Source organism: Nelumbo lutea, chromosome 3 (assembly GCF_056320005.1).
Source record: "Nelumbo lutea isolate HS-2025 chromosome 3, American lotus-T2T, whole genome shotgun sequence".
Lineage (NCBI taxonomy): Eukaryota > Viridiplantae > Streptophyta > Magnoliopsida > Proteales > Nelumbonaceae > Nelumbo > Nelumbo lutea.
Window position 1 is genome coordinate 8,706,836 of NC_142686.1, and position 19,495 is coordinate 8,726,330.

The following is a 19,495-nucleotide window of genomic DNA, read 5'->3' on the forward strand; positions in this document are numbered from 1 at the left end:
AAAACATAGTATGTTTGTAAATACACTCATGCAAAGGTCTATAACTACAGGGCCCGGGCATAACCATAACCCACAAACATAAAATTTGATAATGACTGAATTGGCTGAAATGAATTGTTAATCAATTTGTCCTTTAATGAATAAGTAATTTGCAAGTTTCTCAATTGCTAAACTAAACGGCATGCTAAAATGACTATTTTTATTTCTGAATGGTGCAGTACGTATATGACTTTCTCCCCCTCCACCAAAAGACAAACCGATAAAGAATTATAGTTTAATTATTTTGTATGTGTTTGATTCTATTTATGTTCATTGAATAAATGTTTGTACTTTATTTGTTGATAAAATCGATAAATACAATAATTATGAAATTTGTAGAAATGTTTGACTGTTTGTAGAAACTTTAAAAAATAATTTCCACAAATGGTTGACATGCACATAAACCAAATTTGACATTTTTTTTTCGGTACATGCAGAAGAGCAAGAGAGAGAAAATGCTGAAATGGTGCCTATTTGGCACCCTCAATAAACGTTTATTGAATAAACGTAAGCGGAACCAGACACCCACTTTGTTAATTTTTTTTACTATATAATCAGTTTAACAATTAAGATGGTGTTTGGAAGTATAGGCGCTTTTTGGGACTGATTTTCAAGAAAAAATGTCTATGCTTCCAAGACCCATTTTTCACAAAAAAACCACTTATGCCACATAGGCAATGAGCAACACTATGCTGTTTGGTAAGATGATTTTTATCACAAATTTTCATGTATATGCTGACAAGTAAGCATCACATAGGATGCACATCAATCAACCCTTAGGGGAAACGGTTCACCAATACATGGAAAATTTGATGTTTCATGCATCGGTGGGGTCCTGATTTACGAGGCATGCCTGGATTTTTCAATAAACGCCTAAACCAAACATTCATATATATGGGCGTTTGTTGAAACGACTGTGTGGATTCGACGTGGCACCGTTTTTTTAGAAAACGGCCATGGTTCCAAACAACCACTAAGCTGTGCCCTACGGATCCTCTGTTTGCTGGCCAGGGTCAGGTGGCGTTTTAGTCACTGGCCTACCGTTTTATTTTACACCTTGATGCACTGAATAATTAGCTTATATACATATATTATATAACAAACATGCGTGCTTGTTTCGTTTTTCTTAGATGTTGCTGAGGGTTCGACTTGGCTAGGGTTCGATTTGGCGAGGGTTTGGAGCGCAGAGCACTCGACGGAAGGAGCTCCGACCGAGAAGTCAACCGAACTCCGTATTTAATCGATAGAAGGAGGAGGAGAAGTCGATCGATAGTTCAAGCATTCAAGATCCAGGTACGTCTCTAATTTTCTCTTTATTTCTTCTTTCTTCTTCTTATTCCCCGAGGCTCAAACAGGGGCTCCACCCCATCATCTTCCTCTCCTTCTTTGGAAAGCCGAAAACAGGGTTTCCGCCCAATATCCTTCCTCTTTTTCTCTGATCGGATGCAGGCTCTTTCCCGCCTCTGTCTTTTCTTATTCTTCTCGTTTTTTGTCCTTCTTTTTTCCCCCGTATTTGCATAAAAATCCAGGGGATCCGCCCCTCTTTTCCTCTTCCTCTCATCCTTTTGCTTATTTGCATTAATAATAGAAATCAGGGGCTTCGTCTTTATTTTTTTCTGTCACCAATATTTTTGTTAAAACTGAGATAAGACCATGTGTGTCCGCGTCGCCTTCTTTGTGCATATGCGTTGTTTAATTTCCATTGAAGAGCAAACCAAGTATTGAATGTCTTACTAATATTTACGTGGTTTACTGTCTGCGTTTTTAGGAGCTCCTCCAACTTCAGCATTCATTCCAAGTTATAACCTGGAATATCTGGTACCTACTATTAAAAAGTACGCAGTTACTGGTCGCTTTTGAATCGTTTATTTATTCTTCTGGTTGTATTTCATGAAATTCATGCTTAGGGACTATGTATTTATTCAAAATTTGCACGTATTGGTCCATACAGCCGAGAGATATGATGCCCAGTAATTTAATCTTTGCTATCATGATTCATAAGTTTAGCTGTAAACAATTTGCCAATTTCCGTGGTTCAGCAATGCCTTTGCGTTATGTATACCTGCCAGACCAGTGAAATGTTGTACACAGCAGAGAGATATGATGCCGATTAAGTTAATCTTGCCATCATGATTCATAACTTTAGCTATAAACAATTGGCTAATTTCTGTGGTTCAACAACTCATTTGTGTTATATACCTGCCTGACCAGTGAAATGATTTAGTTATTGGTGTAGTGGAAAACGAGATAAATAAATCACAAATTGCTACTCAGAAAAAGGAAAAGTGTAAACTTGAAAGATGACACTTATCTTCAATTTGTTGAAAATTAGAAAAATATTAACTATATTTTTTTTGGTTGAAAGGATCATCATTTATTAAGCGAAACAAAGAGTTTACAGAGATCCAGAGGCCACCAAACAAACCACAAGAGTAACATTGCATAACAAAAAAGCATCAAGGAGAAAAAGTGATAGAAGAAGAAAAAAGGCTACTTTCCATCCAAACTGGAGGAGAAAGGGGGGGGGGTGCCACCCTGACTGGTAGAACCAAGAGTTGCATGATCATGAGCATTGGAGTTTTAGATCAAAGTCCTTGCAAAGCTCCAAGATATCCTTAAGCATGAAGACTACCTCAGTTGGGCAAAAAAATCTATCACCTAGGCAACTAGCAAGGTGTTCTAATGTTGTCTAGGTTTGTGCATATATACCTTGATAACTATGCCATCTTGTAGGACTAGCAACATGAATCAACTCTTAACATTTCATGTCCATTAGGTTCATCCTCATTGTTTGTTTTCCACTTGAAGACTACCTCAGTTGGGCAAAAAAATATATCACCTGGGCAACTAGCGAGATGCTCTAATGTTGTCTAGGTTTGTGTATATATACCTCGACAACTATGCCATCATGTAGGACTAGCAACATGAACCAACTCTTAACATTTCGTGTCCATTAGGTCCATCCTCATTGTTTGTTTTCCGCTTGCAGCTTATCTATTTTAACTTCCTGATCTCCACTAGTCTCATCCATGGGCTAGTTATTTCTTAATTCCTTAATTTTTGCCAAGTAAAACCTTGTCTAACAGGTCACTTGTAAACCTCTTCTTTTATTCGATTAGTGTGTCTATTGCGTTTCTTATTCACTAATCCATCCTTGACTCATGATTCCAAAATACTTGGTGCTTGTCTTGGAGCATAGGCTTCAAGGCACCAAGGTGAGGCTAGGAAACAGGGGGGGTGCCTTGTCTCCTAGTTGCCTAGGCGATTGATTTTTTTCGTAAAAAACATATATCCTAGGATAGTTCCCTAGGTTCCATAGCCATATTTCCTTAATAAGTATCTGTAATTTCATAAGAAAAGTAAAAACTGCATGTTAAAAGCATAATTTTCAAGGTGCCAAGGCTAGGCTAAGTGACTGGGGGTGCTTTGTCACCTAGTTGCCTAGGTGATGGATTTTTTAAGTAAAAACTACATATCCTAGGGTAGTTCCCTAGGTTCTATAACCATATTTCTTTAATAACTATCCATAATTTTCAGAAGAAAATTATAAACTTCATGTTTAAGTCTGGAAAATCAACATATTTATGAGAAGAAAAAGAAGAAAGAAAATAAAATTCAAAAAATATAGGGGCTGAACCCCTATTTTTGTTATAGGAAAAGAAGTTGAGGGTTAAATACAACAGTTAGCAATGTTTGTGTTGATTAAACCCTAACAAATAAGAAAATTATAAAAGTAATTTAGTTTATAAACACAAAAAATGAATATTTTTGTTTAATAGTGTCTATTTTATGAATAATATTTTATTACACACAGTATACAAAACTGCATGGCGACTGGGCGACCCGAGCCTCCAAGGGTGACTTGTTGCCTAGGTGTTGCCTTGACAACTATGGTTAAATGCATAGAAAATCAACATATTCACGAGAAGAGAAAGAAGAAAGAAAAGAAAATTCAAAAAATACAGGGGCTGAAACCTACTTTTGTTACAACAAAAGAAGAAAGGAAAAAGTGTTCATTAGACAGAATTTTAAGTTCTTCCTTATTTACCGGTTCAGGTTTTGAAGTCCTTGAGGGTTCAATATGGCATTTAGCAATGCCTGTGTTGATTAAACCCTAACAAATATGGAAATAATAAAAAGAAATTAGTATGTAAGCACAAAATGAATATTTTGGTTTAATAATGGATATTTTATAATTGTAATATAAAAAATTAACAATATAAAAGTATTTTAAAACACAATGTACAAAACTGTCCATTTGAGTTTCTTCCTGATCAATAAAAATAAGTGATTTTATCAATGATAATAAGTAAAAACACCTGCAAAAAGCATGGTATCAGAAAAATGTGGATACGACAGAAGAATACTGGATGGAACAGAAAGAAAATGACAATACAATCACATCAAGGATCAACCCGAGTCTGGGAGCCTTCCTGCAAAAATATAGGAAAGAAAAAAAACCACTAACTCATCTAGGAACCCGACTGAATGAGCAGTTCAAGAGGGTTCTTAAAAGTACCAGTGTATCTGAGGGACTAACAACCTTCTTCCGTAGTTGGAAATCTCCTAAAATTGATATCTGATCTGAAGAAATGATCAGCCACCAGCTTTTTAGTACCAGTACAACAGCTTTTTGAGGTCATCATTCTTTTCTCCATTCTTGCAGCATCATGATTTGTAATTTCCAGAGGATTTTTGTGGTTACCATTATTATGCTGGCATAATATTTGTTTGTATTGATATTGAAACAGAAAAGTGAAAGTTGCTATCTTTTCCTGGTGAAAGAGTGGCTATGTTTTTTTTGGCAACAATTAATTCTCAAAAAAGGTTGTATTAATAATAAGATGGGGGCTTTTCAGAACACATCTCCAAACCAGAAAGGGAGTCCATCACAAGGCTGTGCAAGGATACATCTGAGCAATTTTTTTAAAGACTAGGAAGACCTTCTTCATTAATTATAGCTTCACTTTCACAGGAATCAAATCCAACATAGTTTTCAATGTAGCAGGGAACTATCCTAGTATTTATATTTTCTTTATTTTTCAAGGAACCCAACATAGTTTTTTTTTGCTCAAAGCATACAAAATCAGCATATTTATGAGAAGGAAATGAAGAAAGAAAAGAAAACATAGAATATAGGGGCTGAGCCCTTGTTTTTGTCCTAGGAATAGATCTTCAAAATGAATAACGTGGTGTAATAATATTTATTGTAATGTTATTATATTAGAAAATAAAAAATAAAAACATTATGTGACGCCTTATGACAATATATAGAGGCGCTTGGGTGAGGTGACCCTTCAAGGGTGTCTTATTTGCCTAGGTGGCACCTTGACAACTATCGAGCCCATTAGCTTATATAGCTCCCAGCTTGGTGTTAAAAAGATTGGGGCAATTCTTGTTACCAAGGCATTGATTCATTTATTTTGAACTTGTTGAGTTTTCAAGTTATAGAATGTATGTTCATAAACTGATTTACAGAGTTGACCTGCGTTTTGGGCTTGGAGTGATTCTCAGAGGCTCAGATTTTTTTTTTTTTTTGTTATGGTTCTAGTATTTATAGTTCAATCTACTTCTGAAGGTGAGATCCTTTTTGAGCATTTTCTTTTGATGAATACCAAGAAGCTTGTTGATTTTTGCGTCAACAAATTTAATGAATTAGGATTTTTTGGTTAATATTTATTTCAGTTGGCTGCCTTTTTTATTTGGCTTTTGACCGTTTTGGACCTCTCTTATTTTGTCCTTAGACACCTTTACCATATAATAATGCCCATACTTGCCTTGGCTTCATATCAAAACAAGATACCATTTATTTTCTTCTTTTCCTATTATATTCATCTACTTCTTACATATGCAATATGCACCTGCTAGTTAACTAGTTAAGCTTAATATTTATTTTTAGTTAGCTGCCATTTACAATTGGCTAATGGAATTGTTACCATTTTTTCAGAAAAAAAAACAATTTTTTAATGGAATTGTTCTATCATTTTGCTCTTACTCTTGAACAGATCGATTTGATGTCCTTGCAACTACAATTTAACTATGGCTTCAAGTATGTTGACTGGAAAGCGAAGGTATGATTTACAATTGCAATTTCCACTGTTTTCTCTTTTATGAGTTTTTAGTCTTTTTACCAGTCTTTTATGAGATTTAGTTGGTCCAGTTCAATAATTTTTTTTTGGAGGAAAGCAACTTTCATTCAAGAGCAAGAGGGGGGATATACAAAAAAGAAGTACAAAAGAAAAAAAACTACAAAATCCAACCCAATTTACATTGGTAGTGTATTAGCACTATAAGATATATATATATCGTCCCACATTTTAGGAAGAGAATCAGCCAAGGCATTGAAACCCCTTGGATATTTGGAATCCATCTGAAAGAACAATTGATCTCAGATGAAATCTCCTGGATCTCATTCAGGAAGTGTGCAAGTCTCAATGGGCCTGTTCAGCATTGAAGCCCAATCTATCATGGTGTTTGAATCATATCTCAACCAATAAAGGTCTAGCTTGGATTGCTTTAGTAGCCCTTAAACCCTTTATTGGGCTCTGATCTCAGCTTCCAAAAGATCAGCCTGACAAATAGGGCTACTAAAGCCCACAACCGGGAGCTATTTGCATTAGAGTCCCAACGAGATGGACTCTTGATCCTTGTTGATAATGCAAGAATGTAATTTTTAGTTTCTTCATTCCTAACGAGATGGACACATGTGACACATCCTGGTGTCATGATCGATTTTGACTGAAGTATGCCATTTCCAGCAAAAATATACAAGATTTCATCTAGTTGGATGTTTGAAAGTTGACATTTGCTCCATTCTCATTTTGACCTTTACTTGATTTATAGTTTGAGAATTCTGGGTTAAAAGTAGTATAACTCTAATATATTCACCATTTTGTTGTTTTTTGTTTTTCTTGAAACTGTGAAGTATTGAATTTCATTCAAAAACCAAAAGGATACAAAAACAAGCCCCTGTACGATGAGACTCTTTGTATAGGGGGACATACAGCCATACAAGGATGCTAATCAACTATATCCTTTTACTTTGAGTGTACAAAAGACCATCTAAATTAAAAAAGAGCCACAATGGTTTCTCTCAAGAAGGAGATAAGGTTATCATGTACTAAATGTTCATTCAATTATGATATTTTGGATTGGATTTTGCACTGCTAGTAGGCTCAAAAAAATGCTATTGGTAGTTAGTACCTTTTTGTAGTTTCATTGTGTCTTAAGAGTATTGGTGCAATTTGGATGGTCTTGATTGAGCATTTGATAAAACTTGTATGGATCCAGCCTGATGGCCTTATCTAATGCTGTGTAATTTCTTCATTTGGGTATCCAACTTGCCTCCCTAATTAAGGGAAAAGTCTATACATCCCCATAACACATTGTTAATGTTCTTTCTCTCTCACACACACATGCAGACATGGTATGATCTGCCAGTACCCTTAACTTTGTACTATCTATATCTGTGTTAAAATCTTGCAGGTGGGCTTCTTCATCACGAAGAGGGGGTATGACAGTTTTAGGGAAAGTTGCCGTCCCAAAACCTGTTAACTTACCCAGTCAAAGGTATTAACATCTTGTGAGGGCAATTATTATTTTTGTACAATATTGCTGACTGACTGCTTTTGTCTATCATCTGATCAATCTTCTATTTTTTCTGTTATTTTAAGGTTGGAAAACCATGGTGTAGATCCAAATGTGGAAATTGTCCCCAAGTAAGTTGTTGCTTTCAACTTTCCATTTATTCAATTGCTTTGTTACATGTAAACCTTTCGCTTTTTTTTTTGTATTTTTTGCCCTTTTAATGAATTTTAGCTTCTTTGGATAAGATATTGAAGTTGACTGGAAAATGCCCACAGGACATTCTATCTTTTTTCTTTGTTTTTTCTTTTTTTTTTTTTCGAGAAAAGGTAAGGAAAATTTGTATTGATTTTTCAAAAAGAGGGGAAACCCCTATACGGTAAGGTGCTATACAGGTAAAGGCGATCACAGAACAGCAAAAGTATGGTAAGCACCAAAGCTATACAATATTAGAGATAGCGGAGTTTTGCTTAAGAAATAACTTTTGCAGAGATGTTCTGGCATATTTCATCCAGCTGAGAATATTTGTTGTTGAAGGTCCTGCTATTTCTCTCCATACAAATGCACTGGAGAGTGGCAGCAGGGATTAAATGATAAGTTGTTTTGGATTGGGGAGGCAAACCTGCCAGCTCTAGAGGGCTCCATTACTGAGTTTGGAGACACCTAACTTTTATTAAACTCTTGAGAAATTGGGCCTTGATCTGTTGGCTGACTGGGCAGTGGAGAAAAAGGTGATTCACTGTCTCCATCAGAGTCCATCTCAAGACTGCAGTGAACACAAATGGGTGAAGGCATGGTTGTTCCCCTTTTGGTGCGATTATCTTTTTAAGGGATTTTCCAAGGGCTGCAATCCAAGTATGAAAAGCTATAATGCTATATTGGAGGGGATCCTGTGTTCCCAGAGCTTGGGTGGGAAGTCTGGGGCCGTGGAGAATCCATGATGAATCATGGATTTTACTATGAAACTTCCTGAGCTATTCCACTTCCAAGATCTGCTGTCTTCAGTTTATGGTTCGAGATGGAAGTTGTGCAAGCTATTCCACTCCCAAGCACAATTACGTTTTCTTGAACTTGATGGTGCTTCCATCAACCCAAGAAAACTCGATGGGGTTTCCTGTTCCACTTTTGGGTGGAAAATGCCCATAGTACTATTTAATTGTTTTGTTCCATGTATAATCCTCTCAAAAATTTCCAGATCTTTCACTTTTCTTCCTGTGTCACTTATTCTGCTTTCAGTTTCTTGAACTTGATTAATTGTGCTTTCTGCTCAACTTATTTAGGGGTACACTTAGCTGGGGCAGCCAAACATCTTCCTCCGCACCAAAAGCATGGGGTTCCACAGCATTCTCACCTCCTAGCACAGATGGAATTTCTGGTTCACCAAGCTGTCTTAATGGCCGTCCTTCTTCTGGTGGAAGTGGAACTCGGCCATCGACCGCTGGTAGTGATAGATCCCATGAGCCTGCACCCAATGCATGGGGCTCAAATTCTCGGCCATCTTCTGCCTCTGGATTATTGGTATCAAATCAGGCATCTATGGTGGCAACACGTCCTCGCAGTGCTGAAACAAGACCTGGTAGCTCTCAATTGTCACGGTTTGCTGATCCAGTATCTGAAAATTCAGTTGCATGGGGTGCACCAGGAACTGCAGAAAAATTGGTACCTAGCTTATAATTTGTATTCATCATTTTTCAACAATCATTTTCTAGAACTATATTCTTACTATGCTTTTTAGTTTGCAATTATAATTATTTACTTGCAGAAATATATACAATTTCTATGGCAGCATAATTTGTATCCATGGAGATCATTGGCATTATTCCCTGATTGCCTGGCCGCTTATTACTAATTCTTACACATGCAGGGAGCTCCATCATCCAAGGATTATGGTTTCACTCTGAGTTCTGGAGATTTTCCAACATTGGGCTCTGAAAAGAATGTTGAATCCCATGGGCGTCAAGGTGCTTGTGTTTGCTCTCATGATGTAGATATTGTTTGACCTAATTCATGAATTTTCTTTAATCTTTATGATATATAGAAAGCTTGAAAATGCACTCGGTTCTCGACCCTCAGTTTGTGATTGGTGTTTGTTATTTGTTATCTTTTAGAGCCCGCATGTTAAGTCAGATGATTGAGAATTAAACCCTACTCAAACCCTATTTTAGCAGATTTATACCATGCATGGTCAGATGATGAACTTGCATGTAGTGGTTTGTTAAAATACATGATTAATCTAGGAACTCCATATATGATAAATGGTCTATGACTCTAAGTTGGTGACTCTTGTGAGTTGTGAGTAATATAGGTCTGTTAAAAAAATCTCATACTAATTATTATTTTGGTCATTAACATTATCAGAACTTCATAACAGGATATGAATTATGTATAAGATTGGAGACCATTGATCAAACAAAAACCAGCCCTGCTGTTGTAGGGAAAATGGATCCTTTTGTTTTCTCCATGGAAACTCCATTTATAAACAAATTTTCTTTACTCTTCCCTCGTCTATATAATCCACAAGTGTGTTGGCTGTTTCTCTCAGCTAACTGAAGGATATGTTCATTCTATAGCCTAACAATCTAGCCTCCCTTACCTGGTGATGAGACATCTAAGGAGAAGTCTATCTTGCATCTAACATTCAAGCTAATTACCACTCCAAAGTGTTATTCCTTATCCAGGCTGGGGTGTCCAAGAAAAAAAGCTTAGTGTCTCAGCACTTCTGTTGGGAAAACAATTTATCCCAGGCAGAGTTTCCATCTTCTGTTGATCCTGAGCAGGGATGCCAATGGGTTGGGTTAAATGGTAAACCTGGCTTGACCCAACCCTTAGGGTCAACATATTTGGTTTTAGGGTCGGGTTAGGGTTTTGATTCTTCAACACAAGTTGGGTTTGGGTTTTGGCTGACCTGCCCCGCCGGGTCATAATACCCTAAGTATTCTTGTAACTTTTTTACTTCTAACTCTATAGCATTATAGTTAAATATTTATTTACATGCTGCTTTTGATTTTTTTCATTTTTTTAAATGGGAAAAGTGACATCTTAGATTCTATAAAATGATTTCCTAACTTAAATTAATGTTATTTAGGTCTTCAAAGCATGTTGAAAAATACAATTGAAATGCTACGGGTTGGGTCAGGCCCAGAAATTATGTATTTTAAGGTGGCTTGGGTTTGGGTTGAGGTCTAACATGTGCCAAACCCGACCCGTTTACATCCCTAATCCCTAGCATACCATGAACACTTTCACATGCAATTCCAGAAAAACTCCACCAGCCCCCTTATCCCTTGCTGCCACAGGCTTCTGATATAACACCATGAAAGTTCAGATAGGCATTCTTTGGAGTTTCTTTATCTTCATTTATCTAGATAGAGACTAATAGACCTTGTCTGCTTAGGCTGTGGCTGGGATATTCAAATCCATAAAGGGTATGCTAATCTTTTGTAGTTTGGTAATATGATCTTTGAGAGCCACTGCCCTGTAGAAACTGAAGTTCAAAAAAGACCAAAAGATGAGGAACTTAAGTTGAAGCCTTTTCCCCTCAATTTATTCTTTTGTTCTTCTATTCTATCAGGTTTCTTTCTAACTCATCAGAGTATTATGTATGGGACTACTGAAAGATACTCTTTGATCATTGAGAGCCACTGCCCAAAGGTTTAGATTGATCTTTTGTAGTTTGGTAATATGATCTTTGAGAGCCACTGCCCAAAAGAAGCTGAAGTTCAAAAAAGACCAAAAAAATAAGGAACTTAAGTTGAAGTCTTTTCCCCCTCAATTTATTCTTTTGTTCTTCCATTCTATCGGGAATCTTTCTAACTCATCAGAGTTTTGTGTATGAGACTACTGAAAGATACTCTTTGATCATTTTCTATTCTTGTGAGACCAAAGGCAAGAGTCTGGAGAGTAAAGTTACTAAACAGGCTTTTTAAGCTTTATCTTCATTATTGGAAACGTAAAGGATGTTATGAGTTTTCCGGTCTTTACATGATCTTTTCTGAAGCCAAACCAAAGAAAACCATAATTTTTTTATCATCCTGCATTACCAAACAGGATTCATGTAGCCGACTCCATATAGTTGGGACAATACTTAGATGATGATGATGATGCTTGGGGTTTTTGGGGCAATGAACAACCGTATTGTAGCTATTTGAGTGTGTATAGTTGTCAAGGTGACAAGGCGCCCTTGGAGGCTCGCCTTGCCTAATTGCCAAGCAGTTATGTACTTTGATTATAAAATACATTTTTATTCTGTATGTTTTTAGATTATAATTATAAAATAGACATTATTAAACCAAAATATTCATTTTGTGTTCTTATATACTAATTTCTTTTTATTATTATTTTTTTTGTAAGGTTTAATCAACACAAGCATTGCTAAATGCTATATTGAACCCCCAAAGACTTCAAAACCTGAACCAATAAGTAAGGTATAACTTAAAATTTTGTCTAATCAACAAATTTTCTTCCATATCTTCTTCTTCTTCTTCTTCTTCTACTTTTTTAGATAAATTATTTTCTTCTACTTTTTCTTCCATATCTTCCATTCCTTTAACTTTTTCTTTTCTTCTTTTCCTATAACAAAAATAAGGGTTCACCCTATATTTTTTTCAATTTTTTTTCTCATTTTTCTTCTCATGAATATGTTGATTTTCTGTACTTAAGCAAGAACTTTATAGTTTTCTTATGAAAAATATTAATAATTATTAAGGAAATATGGTTATGGTACCTAGGGAACTACTACCCTAGGATCTATATTTCTAGTTTTTACATAAAAAATCCATCGCCTAGGCAACAACCCCTGTCACCTAGCCTCGCCTTAGCGCCTTGAAAACTATATATTCCCTTTGGTTTCTTGCATTAATTATGTACATAGATATGATGTCACTCCTTTTTTTATATATTTTTTTGCCAAAGGTATAGTATTATCACCATGGTGAGTCGTTTTTATGTTCTATCATGCATATAATGTTAATAATCAAAAACAAGAAAGAAAAGAAAATGCCATGTACATGATAAATGTTCCTCTATCAATATTCTTCATATGATGACTGGAACTATGCATTTTGATGACATTGTCTACACGTGCAATTATGCATGTAATGCCTTTCTCCGTTGGTATGCTTACTTTACTTTGTGATGGCTTGGAAGTGTTTAAATTGTGACCGGACCAGTTGGTACATTTGTGGAGATGGTTACTTCTATATGAATGTTGTCTTGATATTTGATATTCTAGTCAACTCCATTGCAGGTCACAGTTCTCATGGGCGTCCTGCCTCTGCTTCTGGCAGGGTAGCAACACCAAAAGATGATTCAGGAACTTCTCCCACTGGTGGGTTTAAGTTATTTGATCTGCATTTGATTTGTTGGAAAATATGTGAGAAATAGAAGTTATCAGAACTCCTCAAGGTTTCCTAATAAATCTTCCTTTTCTCACCTATTTTTCGATGAATGCATCTTTAAAAGCTACACTTTTTAATTTGAAATATTTGGACAATCCTTTTTCTGGATATGATGTTCTAAACCATTAAATTTTTCCTTATCTGATTGAAATGCATCTGCTTGCTGTCTTGCACAGAAAGTGAGTCTGTTGATCTGAAAGCTGGGAGGGCAACTGTAAATACCTGGAATACTGATGGTTCCTCATATGTTGGAGATGGTGCCCCACCTAGCATGGAAAAGTGGGAGAGGGATCCTCAGCCATACCTTAATCCTGGTATGCCACCTCAGCAGCTTGACCCTTGGCATGGTACTCCTGTACGTAATGCTTCTGATGGAGTTTGGTATAGGGGACCTCCTGGATGTCCCCCTTATGGAACCCCGGGCCCTCCTGGTAGCTTTCCCCTTGAACCATTTGCCTATTACCATCCACAGCTTTCAGCTAGGGCTCTGGCCAACTCACAGCCAGGTCCACGGCCAGGAGCTGGTCCAAGTGCATACCACCCAAAAAGTGGAGATTCTTACCGTCCTCAGATGCCTGATTCTTACATCCGGCCTGTTTTGCCAGTTAGACCTGGTGTTTACCCTGCTATGTTGCCTTATGATGGCTATTATGGTCCTCCACGTATAGGCTACTGCAACTCAAATGAAAGAGATTCCCCTGTCATTGGAATGGCTACTGGTCCTTGTGTATATAACAGATATACGAACCATATGATCCTCCCTGAGTCTGGTAACCAGGTGAGGCCCAGTGGATACCCTAGCCCTTCAATGACCAATGAGCAGGTGGAGCCTGGTCAAGATGGTCATCGAGGACCATACAAGGTCCTTTTGAAGCAACATGATGGTTGGGAAGAAAAGGATGTAGAGAAGATGGGGCGCATTGTAATATCAAGTGCACCACACGGTGATGGAAGAAAGGAACCGGCATCAATCATAATGGAGAATGACCAGAGAACTGATCATGGAAAGGAAGAAGTGGTTGGTTTGCCAAAAACAGTATTTGGTGGGTTTTCTTCTCAATCTGCTGATGGGCATGGAGGCTGTTCTTTGGTCACATACAACCAGGGAGGAGCTTCTGCTGAAGCAACTGACAATTGGGGATCTTCTCCAGTCCCTGTTGTGCCTGGACAGATGAACAATGCTAGATCAGTTGATGACAGTTTGTTAAAGAAACCAGAAACTGCACCTGTTCAAGAACAGAGTCAACTTGTATTCCTAGCTACTAGAAGAAATCCCACTCTAATAGACAAAATAGAGGGTTTGAATTCGAAAGCTCGGATTTCGGATGGCGGATATGATGGTGGTCCTAAGTCTAGTAGAGATGACAAAACGAGACGGTTCAGGGTTGCAAATGCCAAGGCTGACTGTTCCACTAATCAAGCTGGCATGCATGTTGTATCTGCTGAAAGAACATCCAGTAATAGTACACGTACCACTTCCTCTAATGACGGAGTCTCTTCTGCAGTTCCCAGTGGAGCAGTCATGTCCATGTCAGTTGGTGAACAAGTGTCTATTGGCACTATGATGAATTCTTCCGAGGTTGGGGAAAGGGAAGTTAATTCTCAGATGAGCAAGAGAGTCAATGGTGTGCAAGGTAGAGCTGACTACCGAGGCAAGGGAAGGTTTAGTAGCCAGGAGGGTGAGGAGTGGAGAAAGAAGCCTCCTGTTGGGGGAGTGTCTACGACTTCAGTTCCTGTTCCATCTAATAAGGAGCCTTGTCCTGATGTTCATGTGCAAGGTATTGGTGCTTCTCAAGAGACTCTTGAGAAGCATGGCTCAAATTTTCAAGGGAAGGTTGGGACAGAATATGGGACACCTGCTTTTGATCCAAGTGACTACAACACACAAGTAGGTTTTCTTTATGGCTTTCTATGGTTCCATGATTTTGATGTTTCTTGTGTTAATTAATATTGTTTTGACTTGTTTGCAGCGTGCTAAAATGAAGGAATTAGCCACACAGCGAGCAAAACAACTTCAGAAAGAGGAAGAAGAGCGGATAAGAGAGCAGAAAGCTAAAGCACTGGCAAAATTGGAAGAGCTGAATAGGAGGACACAAGTGGCAGATAGTTTGAATAAGAAACTGGATCATTCTTCGTCATTGAGTGGTGCCATTCAACATGGGCAAGAAGAATCCTCCACTCATTCTTTACCAACCAGTGACACAGGCAGCTCAAGAGAAGCACCAATATCTGCCTCTGGTAAGAACTCTAATGCAGTTGCTCAGTTGAATGAGAATGAGAGAAAAAAGCTGGGTCAATCAACTGATATCTCGAAGAACATATCTTCGGAGTTCCAAAAATCTGTATCCCAAGATGTTGTGTCACATGATTTAGCTTTACCAATGCAACTGGATGCTGATTCATCTGAGGCTACTGATCTGAAACCTGCAGCACAAATTCATGATTCTAGCGTTTCCAGACAGAAGCAAATGGTTCATAAGAAAAAGCAAAATATTACATTGGAGAATACAAGTGAAAAATTGGCTGCTACTGGAACCAATGCAGACCCAGTAAGTCAAGCTAATCTTTCTACAAATGCATTAACCATGGGTTCTGATCCTAGCTTATCCAGTGGCTCCAATACAGTGGATGATCCCTTGCCACAACAGAAGAAGAGAAACAACAGGAGTGGCAAGAGCAAGCACAAGCTGGATGAGCCTGTCTCTGGCTATTCACCATCATTGGTTCCAATTGAAAGGTATGCTGCAAAAGTTTCAGTTGAAAGTGATAAATCTAAGGCTCATGAAGCTGATTCGGAGATTCAGATTGTTCATGCTTCTATTCTGAGCACAACTACAGAATATTCTCTGGATGCTATTCCATCCACAAAAATAGGGTGGTCCTTACCGACTGAAGAAGCTCATTCTAGACACAACAATCAGTGGAAACCTCAACCTGCTCGTCGGATGTCAAGAAACCCACAAGCTACTAGATCTGCAGATAAGTTTCATACTGGTGAAGCTGTTTGGGCACCTGTGAGATCACAGAATAGGAATGATTTCTCAGAAGAAGCCAACCAAAGCACTACTGTTGAGACAAATACTCCTTCAGCTAAGAATGATCATGGAATGCAGAATACTGTGATGAAAAACAAGAGAGCTGAAATAGAGAGGTACGTCCCGAAGCCTGTGGTCAAGGACAAGGAACAATCCCAGCAGGGGAATTCCCCACCACCTTTGTCTCCCTCAATCAGACAGGCTACATCCAGTGAGACCAGTGGTAGAGCAGACTCTGGTTCCCAGAGTGCTGGGCCTGATGGTTCGATCCTTGGGAAGTCTGGGTTTTCTGTTGATTCCAAAAATGGAGACAGTAAGCCTCATAAGCATGGTAAAGCACATGGAGCATGGCGTCAACGTGGTTCAACTGAACAAACATCTATACAGAGTTCCCAAGATGGATCTTTGCCTTCTAAATTAGGCAAGACTGTTCAGACACATAATGAGCAGCATCAGCCCTTGAAGACTGAGGTACACCCACTGGATGGCCAAACAAAACATAATGACAGCTGGTGTGCTCCTGTAAATCCTATTTCAGCCGAACTAGTCTATGGCACTGCTATGAAGGATCATCATGGAACAAGTCGAGGGAAGCGAAATCCATTGAAGGGGCATAAGGGTGTTAGTCCTAATCAGAACCCTGTTGATCACAAAGATTCACATATTGGAACCACAGGTAAAGTTGATAACTTGTCATTGAACAATGAGTTGAGTCAACAAGAGGGCAGGATCACTTCAAGAGAAAACCATGGGGTTGGTGAACATCCAACCTCCCATTGGCAACCAAAGTCTCAGACATATTTGGCTCATAATCGGCAAGGAAGCAAGGCCAGTGGAGATCAGAAGGTTGCAGCTCAGGCTAGTGGTGGTGAAATGGAGTTTAGTCCCCATGGTGGAAAGCATCTACCATCACAAAGTGACAAGGGTAAAAGTGTTGCCATGGTCCAAGCACAGCCTCATCGATCCGATACTCAAAAAATCAATTTAGGTGATGCACCCAGTATACGGCGTCAAGAAATTAAGAGAGAAAGAAGGGGCATTGACACATCCAAGGAAGGAGCACTACCCCCAATTCGGGGTCTTGTTACCCCAGATGAACAAGCTCCTAAAGATGCAGATGCACAGCATGACCAATCATTTTCTTCCTCAGGGTTGCCTAGGCATGGCCAACACAATAGCCGTACTGGTAGAGCCCAAGAGTCTCAAGGAGGTTGGAGTTTAGAAGGGCAGGATAACAGCAAGCAATATCATCTGCCTGCAAATGGGGACAGGAGGCGGTATAATTCACATTATGAATACCAACCAATTGGGACTCACAGTAACAAGTCAGGTTACTCGCCTGAAGGAACAACTGATGGTTCACGTATCACTGGTTCGAGATACCGTGATAGGGGTCAGAATCACTCCAGGCGTGGTGGGGGGAACTTTTATGGGCGGAACAATAGTGCTGTTAAAGTATCTACAGGTGGTGGCAATGGAGAATGAGGACACTGAAAAAGCCAAATGCAAACCCATTTAAAGGGTATCTTGGTTTCTTTGGCTAAAACGCACATGTTTTGCAGGTATAGTGGTTGTGGCTTGACCTGTTTTTTAAGTGCATTAATTGTAATTATATCTAGTTCATCTGATTGTACATGGGTGTTGAGCGTGATCCAGGGCCAGGAGTATTTCGGATGGGACGTGGTTGAAGAAAAGGGGAACGGGGAGTGGTAGCTGATGTGCTTGACCTTTTGATTTTTAAAAGTGTATTTGACTTTAACAGCTTCTTTGGCCATGGTCCATGGATTGTTTACAGCGGAATTTTTTTACATTCTTTATAAGGTCCGAGTATCTTGGTGGTAGTTCCTTCACTCCTTGTGCCTCGAAGGATTGTTGGTGGACCGGGGGGGGGTATCGTATCGACAGGAAAAAAAATGGTACTAGAACTCCTGGTAACTGGATCCCTCCCAAGTGAAAAAAAAATATTTTCTTAACCTGTACTTGAAGTCTGACCAAAAGAAATGACGAACCACATTGCATTTCTTAACTGGATCACTCTATGGAAGATACAGATCTTTGCTTCGACCAAACAGTTGTCTTTCATTCAAATTGTATGATAATATCACGGATTGTTGGAGATTCGTATTCTAAGATGCTTAGGTGTTCTGGATGTGGTTACAAATTCATGGATATAATGGAATAAATAATATATGCGTGAAAATGCTAGGAAAAAATATTTCTTAATCGTTTACGTGAGGTCCTAAGTCGTAACTATTGGAACATAGATAAAATGGTAGGAAAGTTAAAATATGGTTTTATACATTATAAATCTCGTTTATATTTAAAATTATTAATCGTAATATTTAATTAATTATTTTTAGTTAGTAATGGACTTTGGATTTGGATCAATGTGAGAACCAGACTGTGCATCAAACCCAGAAAAAAAAAGGAGAGGTTCGCAGGTTATGATATAACATAAAACAATGTTTTCAAAACTGGATTGGATGGTCGGACCAGAAAAGCTGGGAATCGGTCACCTGATCGGTTCTGTTTTACCCCAAAGCTGTTATTTGGCCAAAAACCATTGATTTGGTCATTGAATTGCTGATTCGGGTGGTTGAATCATTGAACTGTTACATTCAAGAATGATGTTTTACCATTTTTTGGGTTTTTTTTTTATTTTTAATTTTTTTGTCAGAGGGTTGTCCATTTAGACCAGACTTGGGAACTGGACCCAGAACGGTTCCCTGTGTGGTTTGGTTTTAAAATTCTTGCATAAAAATATTAATTATATGTATATATTCAAAGAATAATATATTCTTTGACAACATATTTCTTATTTTAGATTTATTTTTTATAATAAAAATTAATATTTGAGGCCAAAAAAAGTGTTTTTTGATAAAGTAGTGGGACAAGCACCCAAAATTAAAACTAAGGTCACCCCAATCAGACATTCAATGTTTATAGCCTTTAGAAGTTCGCAATTATGTGATAAAAAAATTCAAAAAATGGATTGGTTTGTCGATTTTCTAGTTTAACTGGTTAGGATGGTGGTTTTTGTCGAATTTTTACCCAATCTAGTCCAGTTTTGGGGGTATGATTAAATTTCACCTTTGTTACATTTCAACCGGCCCAATCCAGTTTTTTAAACATTGCTTTGAATTATCCTATATAAACAAAGGTTTTTCATGATTTTGTTTTTAAAATAAAAACAACTGTTACAAATGCATGGTGCGTGTGACACCAATGGAATAGTCAATCTTTCATATTTCAATATGTATGGTACTGTACCGTTTTTGATGTATTAAGGCCAAGTTGGACAGAGGTCTCTGTAATACCAGTTGGAGAGAACTCTTTCTTGATGTTGTAGTCTTTTCTCAATTGTCTTATGGGTCTGATCATTTACCTGTCTATCTCAACACTTACCCGGTTAGAAGTAAAAGGAAAAAACCTTTTAGATTT

The 19,495-nt window shown here is 38.0% G+C and overlaps 1 protein-coding gene across 2 annotated transcripts; it reads left to right on the forward strand.

The window, feature by feature from the left end:
• The first annotated feature begins 1,147 nt into the window (after nucleotides 1–1,147).
• Nucleotides 1,148–18,085, forward strand: MOS1 (modifier of snc1). Of its 2 annotated transcripts, XR_016110486.1 has the most exons (11): nucleotides 1,148–1,332; nucleotides 1,808–1,874; nucleotides 6,045–6,110; nucleotides 7,525–7,608; nucleotides 7,713–7,757; nucleotides 8,904–9,282; nucleotides 9,488–9,584; nucleotides 12,869–12,949; nucleotides 13,196–14,907; nucleotides 14,990–17,616; nucleotides 17,711–18,085. XR_016110486.1 is itself a non-coding variant. In XM_088980181.1 (10 exons), exons 3-10 carry the CDS (start codon nucleotides 6,079–6,081, stop codon nucleotides 17,537–17,539), a joined length of 4,980 nt encoding a protein of 1,659 aa, XP_088836307.1. In that variant the 5' UTR covers nucleotides 1,148–1,332; nucleotides 1,808–1,874; nucleotides 6,045–6,078; the 3' UTR covers nucleotides 17,540–18,085. The 2 variants fall into 2 exon arrangements, 1 of the variants encoding a protein (XP_088836307.1); XM_088980181.1 differs by having other exon boundaries at nucleotides 14,990–18,085.
• Nucleotides 18,086–19,495: the final 1,410 nt, after the last annotated feature.